Source organism: Homarus americanus, unplaced genomic scaffold (genome assembly GCF_018991925.1).
Source record: "Homarus americanus isolate GMGI-L3 unplaced genomic scaffold, GMGI_Hamer_2.0 scaffold7626, whole genome shotgun sequence".
Lineage (NCBI taxonomy): Eukaryota > Metazoa > Arthropoda > Malacostraca > Decapoda > Nephropidae > Homarus > Homarus americanus.
In genome coordinates, this window is record NW_024718273.1 from 2722148 (window position 1) to 2731728 (window position 9581).

General features: G+C 37.3%; 1 protein-coding gene across 1 annotated transcript in view; it reads right to left on the reverse strand.

Moving 5' to 3' along the window:
• Nucleotides 1–9318, reverse strand: part of LOC121859369 — a 532182-nt gene extending 522864 nt beyond the window's left edge. The window contains exon 1 of the mRNA XM_042356146.1: nt 9018–9318. Within this exon, the coding sequence (XP_042212080.1) occupies nt 9018–9154 (137 nt within the window). The 5' untranslated portion in view covers nt 9155–9318. The remainder of the gene's footprint in view (nt 1–9017) is intronic.
• Between the last annotated feature and the right edge of the window lie 263 nt (nt 9319–9581).

The window sequence follows — 9581 nt, forward strand, 5'->3', positions numbered from 1 at the left end:
TACTTATAGTGAGATGGTGGTAATAGGGGTACTTATAGTGAGATGGTGGTAATAGGGGTACTTATAGTAAGATGGTGGTAATAAGGGTAGTTGTAGTGATGGTGGTAATAGGGGTACTTATAGTAAGATGGTGGTAATAGGGGTACTTATAGTAAGATGCTGGTAATAGGGGTACTTATAGTGAGATGGTGGTAATAGGGGTACTTATAGTGAGATGGTGATAATAGGGGTAGTTGTAGTTATGGTGGTAATAGGGGTACCTATAGTAAGTGAGATGGTGGTAATAGGGGTACTTATAGTAAGATGGTGGTAATAAGGGTAGTTGTAGTGATGGTGGTAATAGGGGTACTTATAGTAAGATGGTGGTAATAGGGGTACTTATAGTAAGATGCTGGTAATAGGGGTACTTATAGTGAGATGGTGGTAATAGGGGTACTTATAGTGAGATGGTGATAATAGGGGTAGTTGTAGTTATGGTGGTAATAGGGGTACCTATAGTAAGATGGAGGTAATAGGTGTACTTATAGTAAGATGGTGGTAATAGGGGTACTTATAGTAAGATGGTGGTAATAGGGGTACTTATAGTAAGATGGTGGTAATTGGGGTAGTTGTAGTAAGATGGTGGTAATAGGGTTACTTATAGTGAGATGGTGATAATAGGGGTACTTATAGTGAGATGGTGGTAATAGGGGTAGTTGTAGTAATATGGTGGTAATAGGGGTACTTATAGTAAGATGGTGGTAATAGGGGTACTTATAGTGAGATGGTCGTAATAGGGGTAGTTGTAGTAATGGTGATAATAGGGGTATTTATAGTAAGATGGTGGTAATAGGGGAACTTATAGTGAGATGGTGGTAATAGGGGTAGTTGTAGTAATATGGTGGTAATAGGGGTTCTTATAGTGAGATGGTGGTAATAGGGGCAGTTGTAGTAAGATGGTGGTAACAGGGGTTCTTATAGTGAGATGGTGGTAATAGGGGTAGTTGTAGTAATATGGTGGTAATAGGGGTTCTTATAGTGAGATGGTGGTAATATGGGTAGTTGTAGTAATATGGTGGTAATAGGGGTTCTTTTAGTGAGATGGTGGTAATAGGGGTACTTATAACAAGATGGTGGTAATAGGGGTACTTATAGTAAGATGGTGGTAATTGGGGTAGTTGTAGTAAGATGGTGGTAATAGGGGTACTTGTAGTAAGATGGTGGTAATAGGGGTAGTTGTAGTAATGGTGGTAATAGTGGTACATATAGTGAGATGGTGGTAATAGGGGTAGTTGTAGTAATGGTGGTAATAGGGTTACTTATAGTAAGATGGTGGTAATATGGGTATTTATAGTAAGATGGTTGTAATAGGGGTATTTATACTAAGATGGTGGTAATAGGGGTATTTATAGATAGAGTTTTCTTAGACATGGACTTGGTAATAATACAGGTTTATGCACCAACAAATGATAATGAGGATGAAGTCTTATAAAAAAAATTATTAAGACTTAAAGAAAGCAAGACACACCATAATAGTTTAGTGAATGTTCGTCTGCAATGCCAATAACACCTTTACAGACTCCCAGTTTGGATTTAGAGCTAGAAGGTCGACTGAGAGTGCTCTGCTATCCCTTACTAATGAGATCTTAAATTCCTTTGATGACAGTCAGTTCACAGTCGGTATATTCTTGGACCTCTCTAAAGCCTTCGATATTGTCGACCATACCATCCTCCTTTGAAATCTTGAACATTACAGCGTTAGGGGCCTGTCCCACAATTGGTTTACCTTATATCTGTCCAACAGGATGCAGTATATCTGGTATAATAATCACTAATCTGACTCCTCGCCAATCTTGTATGGGGTCCCCCTAGGTTCCATTCTCGGTCCAGTACTATTTTTGTTGTACATAAACTACATAGTCCACGCCAGTAATCTTTATGCCAGCAACTCAGACCTCCATTCCTTGATGAGAACTATGAACACTGAATTGACTAAAGTCAGGACCTGGATAATACTTAATAAACTGACCCTAAGCCTTGAGAAAACCCACTACACGAATCTTTCACAGACGGAAAAACTTACCCCCAGACTTGGACCCCCTGTACCGTGGTAATACAGTCCTCAAACGCGAACAAAATACTAAATTCCTTGGAGTTATTGTTGATGAGAAACAAAATGGAGGAATTGTTGACCTGGACATACAAGCCATTCACAGCAAAGTCAATAAACAGTGCTGTATCATGTATCACACTCTACAGTCACTCAATCTCACAGCAATGAAAGAAATCTATCATGACCTTGTTTACCAACACCTGATACATTGTCACACACTATGGGGGGCCTCTGGCTCTTCAAAAACACAATCTTTGGTTACTGCACAAAAGAGGGTTGTATGGACAATGACCTACTTGAAAAAAAAAACAGATCACACAAACGAAAAATTTGCTAAATTGAAAATGTTAAAATTCGACGATATTAAAACCTACTGCTGTGCCCTCTTTGTTTACAAATCTAGCAATCACTTGCTTGACAATAATTATTTCCACTTTCGAGAATAATCAGAGATACTACTTAAGACACCCAGAGCTACTAAGACCACCCTCCATGCGCTCCTCTCAGTCCCAGACCTCCATAAAATATCACCGTGTGAAGGTGTGGAACAACTGTAGCTGGAGAACACGGCCCCAGTCGAAAACGGCCCAAACCAGAAAGGCCCCACTCTAACCAAAACGGCCCCACCCTGTGACCAAAACGGCCCCACCTTGTGACCAAAACCGCCTAACTCTAACCTAACCTAACCTAACCAAAAGTAGCAACTGTCAAATGTAAACGATGTAAACATTGGACCAAACAACCAGTTGCCCAGCCAACTCAGACTGTCAACATGGCTGCTATCATGTTCAGTTTTGGTTAGGTTTGGTTAGGTTAGGTTAGGTTAGAGTTAGGCCGTTTTGGTCATAGGGTGGGGCCGTTTTGGTCACCGGGTGGGGCCGTTTTGGTCATAGGGTGGGGCCGTTTTGGTCACAGGATGGGGCCGTTTTGGTCACAGGGTGGGGCCGTTCTTGTTTGAGCCGTTTTCGATTGGGGACGTTTTGTCTGGAAACCGGAACAACTTACCCCCACCCATGTAAGATTGGATAAGCTAGAGTTTAAAAAAAAAAAGAATGTAATCCTTTTGAGTTATGGCAAATATTCCTTGAGAAAATATCTGAGTACCATAAGGAAAATGTTCTTCATATGTACTGTGATGGTTCAGTTGGTGGGAATCGGGCCGGATGTGACATTGTTATTAGGGAATTTTTTGAATATGGTATTAGAGTTGAAGAAAGAATATCCAAGAGAATTGGGGATAGAAGTTCCAGCACCACTGCTGAACTTTGTGCTATATATGTGGGACTTAAGAATGCCTTTGTGAGTTTTGGGGTTTGTTGACAGTCAAATCGCTCTATTTGCTCTAAATTCTAAAGTGCCTCTTGATGATGATTTTGTTTTAAAATGTAAGAATTATATTCATGACATAAAATCACTTGGATATGATGTTAGTTTTATGTGGATTCCATCCCATTGTGGTATTTATATGAATGAGGTTGCTGATGATTTGGCTAAGCAAGGGTGTGACAAAGAAATTGTAGAATACGATTGTATTTTGGGTATGAAAAGAATAAAATCTGGAATGGTAAAAATCCGACAGCAATGGGAAATGGACAATATTCGGAAAATTTTGAACAACGGTAGTAGTCGTTTGAAACATTATGTTCGAGTTTTGAATTCTACAAGTTCTACTTATGGTAAGGCTTCGGTTAAGTATGATACATTTGTGATGAGACTACGCTTTGGATACAAATATTTTTGGCAATATATTGAAGGAACTGATGGGATTCCTTGTAAACTGTGTGGCTATGTAAAGTCTAATACATTATATCATTACTTTATGGAATGTAACTGTTTATCAGAATTTAGGGGTGATGGTATTACTGATATTACGGAGATGGTTTGTTATTTAGTAAACAAAAATATGGTTAGAATATTATGAAAAGATTCTGCAAGTTTAACATAAGATGGAAGATTTTATGCATATCTATTTGTTGTATACATATCTGATTTATGATTATTAGAATATTAAAGAGCTCATGTTAAGACTAGTTTTGGGCGGACTAGTTAGCATGCTAACCAGCTCCTTTTGATGTAATTGTCAATAAATGTTTTGAATTTGAATTTGACCCCCGCCAATCCGAGCAAAAACTACGCTCCCTTCCTTTAAATCATCTCTTAAAATATATCTATTGTCTAAGTAATAATATTTCTTGTAACACCTACTATATTTACAGTACCTGCTTTTATTGTACCATCAAAACCGTTTTATCGGAAATTATCATGTAAATAGATAAGAAATTACGATTGCAATAAACATAATTGTCAACTAGACATAATCCTGACAGCTCTCTCCTCTTGTTTAACCTTATTACTGTACAACCCATGTTGTGCTGCTCCCTCATTATACTTATGGTTTTTTTTTAAATTCCACCGTAATTTATGTATATACTTATAATATAAATAAAAAAATAAACAAAAAATAAAACAAATTAATAAAATAAATAAATATTGAAGTGATAACCGTGGTAACATTATGAGATGTTCTTATTACCACCATGCTATTGTACTATTCCAGATGTTACTAAATGATACATAATACTTCCTTGAGATAAATGTACAGTATATATCAGGTGCCTAAAAGAGAGCTCAGGTTCTCAACTGGCTCAGCCATGTTAATATCGTTATTATTATCCACTCTGTATCTGTGTTTTTCTGGCTAAATAAACTGTTTCAATTCAATTCAATTCCATGTCAGATTATAATGGATGATTTTAAAGCAAAAGTTGGGAAAAAGAAAGAAGCACCAGAAGTAGGACCACATGGGTTGGGTAATAAAAATGGGAGAGAAAAATGTTTACTGATTTCTGCAAGGAAAACAAGATGATAATTGCAAAGACCTGGTTTGAACAACACCCTGGGCATCTCTATACATGGGTCTCACGCCAGGACAATGTAAATTACATAGTCAGGAGTCAAATAGATTATATTTTAATTCAGAAGAGATTCAACAAGTTAATAACCCGAAACAAGACCTATCCAGGGGCCGTTATGAGTTTAGTGAGGCTTAAAGTTAAAAACTAAAAAGAAAAACTATGGAGAAAATCGAATGGGATTTAAGGAAGGAATAGAATATGAAATTGAAACTGAAAATACATTTTAATTTTTGCTAGAGGGTGACTTGATGAACAAGGACCAGGACAAGAATTTAATAATTACAAAGAAGTACACCTTTTCACATATCCGTTGAGACATTGTTACATAACTATTTGACAAATTTCATAACCGAACGACAGACAGAACACATATCGAGTGACAATCTAAAATAACTGTTGGTGGTATGTCATTCTCCAATTGTTACATTCTCAAACTATATGTAGACTGTCGGTTTATTGTTCACGTCTGTCAACTTCATAACTTATGTCAATCATTTCCGTTAGCATGAAGGAACAGTTATTTTAGATTGTCATTCGATATGTGTTCTGTCTGTCATTCGGTTATGAAATATGTCAAATAGTTATGTAACAATGTCTCAACGGATATGTGAAAAAGTGAAATGTTTTAGACACTGGGGAAGGCCACCAGACTGGTTCCTGCACTGCGGCACCTCCAGAGACATTAGCCCTTAAACCCCAGGTTAGGTTAGAGCGCCTGCAACTGCCGAGCTTATACTATAGACTGGCAAGGGGTGATTTAATTAGGATGTACAAACATCTTAAAGGGCACTACTCAGTCGAGTGTCCATACCTGGACTTGAAGAAGCCACACGTCCAGAAAACTGTGAGGGCAGAATTTTTCAGAGTGGGAATTATGAACTTTTGGAACAATCTGCCAGAGAGTGTTGCGACGGCACCGAGTGTAAGCTGTTTCAAGACCAGACTTGAACAGTACTGGAGCAGGTACAGATACATTCAGGAGCCAGTATATGCCCAGTACTTGCCAACGGTGCGTAACAGAGACGTGACCGACCGCCCAAGCGGCAAACGAGCCAATCAGTGGCGAAATGGATAAAAGTAAAAGTAGGACATAGGAGGAACGAGGCTAAAAGTAAGTGGAAGACAAATGAAATTTTAAAGCAAATAGACAGACGAAGGAGTGTAAGAAAACAAAGTGAGGATTATCTGAAAATTAACAAAGAAATTCAAAGGGAATGCTGACAAGCCAAGAGAGATGATTTAGAAAGGAATTGCATGGAGATTGAAGATGATGACAGATGGCATTATTATGGGTAAATGTACAAAAAGATTAAATAAATGAACCAGTAAAATTTAAATAAATTGCCTGGTACTATTAAATGCATATGCAATAAGACCTTGTTTTAGGGAGAAATAAAAGAGAGATGGGCAGAGTACGGCGAAGAACTGTACAATGATAATGATAAAGTAGAGTTAAGAAACAATAAGGAAATAAAGATCGAAATGTCAATTACGGAAACAGAAGTGGAGGTAGTTGTGAGCAAAATGAACAACAATAAAGCTTGTAGGGTTGATTAGACTCCAGCATAATTTATAAAACAATCGGGCAAGAATGGGATGAAAGGTTTGACTAAGATATGTAATTCTATATATTATACTTCGAAGGAGACCTTTCCAGTGATTTAAAAAATCAATACTTGTATTTTTACCTAAAAAGCGTGCCTTACCGTGCTCCCAGCTTAGAACAATAAGCTTAATAAGTAATACCTGCAAAGTTTTATTAAACATAATTTTAAGAACAATACAGCTAGAATATAAAGTGGGTAATCTAAGTGCAAAATGGATTTAGAAAGGGAATAAGAACAAGAGAAGCTTTACTGTATTTGGTTTGAGAATTTTTAGTGAATGGGCTTTAGAGTTCTTAAGAAATTTGTGTATCTGATTTGTTGATTTTGAAAACAGTTTTTAATAAGGTACAGCACAATAAATTTATAGAGATCTTGGAAAAAATAGTCATTAATGAAGAAGATCTTAGGATTTTAAAGAATCTTTATACTGGCAACAGGAGGCTGCAGTGTTAGTAAATAATGAACTTACTATAATTGGCTCACAGTTAGTCATGGAGTAAGACAAGGCTGTGTTCTGTCTCCAACATTGTATAATGTATATCGAGAATTTTTAACGAGAGAAGTTATAACTGATAATGAAGGACTAAAAGTTAATGGTAAAGTAATATCAAATGTAAGTACGTTATGCAGATGATACTACTCTTATCATGGATAGTGAAGAGGCATTACAAAAAATGATTAACAAATTAGTAGAAAAGGGTGAATATTTGGTTGAAGAGTTGATGCTGTAAAGACGAAAGTAATGGGGAATAAATTATAAATAAAATATTATGATAGTCAACAGGAATCTTAAATAAGTGGTTAATTTTGTGTATATTTGGGAAGTAATATTAATCGTGACGGCAGATGTACAGAAGAAATAAAAACAAGACTAGGGCAAGCAAAAACAACAGTTAATATACTAAAAGACTTAATGAAAAGGGACATTAACTGCAGTTTGAGATGAAAGCTGCTGAAAGGCTATACGAGTATATGGCCAGAACTGTTGTATGGGTCAGATGTGTGAACACTTTCAGCAGACACCAGAAAGAGGTTGGAGGCCTTCGAAAAATTTTGTGGTGTTATAGACGAATGCTAATAATAAACTAAACGAACAGGAAAACAAATGAAGAAGCACTAAGATTATCAAAAACTCCAAGAGAAATAAATGAAGTACCCCAAAAAATAGATATACTTTGGTCACATAGTTAGGGATTAGAGGATAATAGAGAAATATTAATGGACAAAGATGAGGCCAAAGGAAGGCAGAGACCGGGCTAGATGAATGAGATACAAAACCTTAGAGGTCTGGTAAAAGCAGCTGGAGAACGTTTAGAATGGAGGACTGTGGTCGCCAACCCTCAAGTATGAGGACGGTACTCCTATCGGTCCTGTACAGTAATCTCTAGAGCTGTTGTTGAGGGAACCAAAAGTATCACGTGAGAAACCACTGGCAATATAACATACAATGGAGGAGGTAATTCCCATATCACACTAATCACTGTGTAGAACCAACATGACAAGTGGACTATTGGAGGGATCTGTCTTAAGTTGGGGAATGGTGGTAACGGTAAACATACGGCTGATGATCTTATAAAAAATCATGAGGATTTGTTGATGTCGATCTTTACAAAAAAACAAAAAAATTGGGGTGATATAATGGTCTATTTTGGTAGACCTGATTACTTTCTTGAATGACTCCTCCAGGGCTGCGGTTAAAGTGTTTTCATCTTAAGTGTTCTTCAAGCGATATTTTTACTATGTAAGAATAGATGATGAAGAATTGACTCTCAGAAATAGTAGTTTCACTTGCGTTTTAGTACAAGAGAAGGCTGACGTGGCTCGACTTTAGGTAAGTGATAAGCAATTGGTCAACCTAACCAACTTCTGATTAATTTACACAAATCCAATTAAGTGTACAAGAACTCAAGTCAGCCAGAGAATATCATAAACAAAGTCATTTGTTCTTCCACGACAAACTCCTCTTACAGACGACTCTCACTTGGTTTCTCAATGTTGCGTTCAGGCAATTTCTTTTTCTACTATTCTTTCATTTACCACCAGTGTTGCGTGTTTATTCATTAATGGATCGACTACACTCACAACCAAATCATGATACAGAATTAAACAAGGTAATAATTATACACTTCAGCTTCTTGCATTATCTCTAACCGGGTGCTGTTATATACTGTACTCAACGCTTCTTATTTTTTAATGTTTAAGATATTACAAATTCCATCTCTAAATTATACCATTTACCAGCTTCCGGATATTCATCATAACTACAAGAACCTCATTCACCATGTGTTTATTTTTTATATAGTTTATTTAACTTCTTTTTTTTTCATGAGTATTTTTTAGCAGCTAAATAGGAAGGATTCTTCCTGAGTAAGGAATAACATGTTCTTAAGGAAAGTTACTCACTGATCCTGCGGGTTATAGTTGTTATTTCTGAGGAAGGCCTTTGACTTGCCTCCGTGGGAGGCGGCCACCAGAAGTAATACGAGAGGCAAGGAAACCAAGAGGACAGAGGAAGTCCTCCAGGCGGGCAACACCATCATCTTGAGGGCCTCTACAGGGACGTGGCCCTCTTCGGCTTATACACCAACACTGTTATTAATGTTACAAGTGTAACATATCACGAAGTTTAACACGACTTAGTTATTTGTATGATGTACTGTACTGCAGGAGAATACTGGGGAGTTGTGCACTCTTCGAGGGTCAGAACGCGGCTAAAGCTACTTCCCGTTGTCCTGCCTCCATCAGCAGTCGGTAAATCTGCTGCCTCACTTTTCGTCACGTGACGCATGACCTCAATTCGACTCTCTCAGTAGCGTGTCTAGAAATTCTTTAATCAGGGTACTATTTGAGGATTTTTAATATTATTTAATGATTTTGCGGCATCAAATTACCTGCGGAACTTACAATAATGGTTATTTAAGTATGTAGGTGTTAGAGATCCTTGGCATCATCAAGTTGACCCCACAG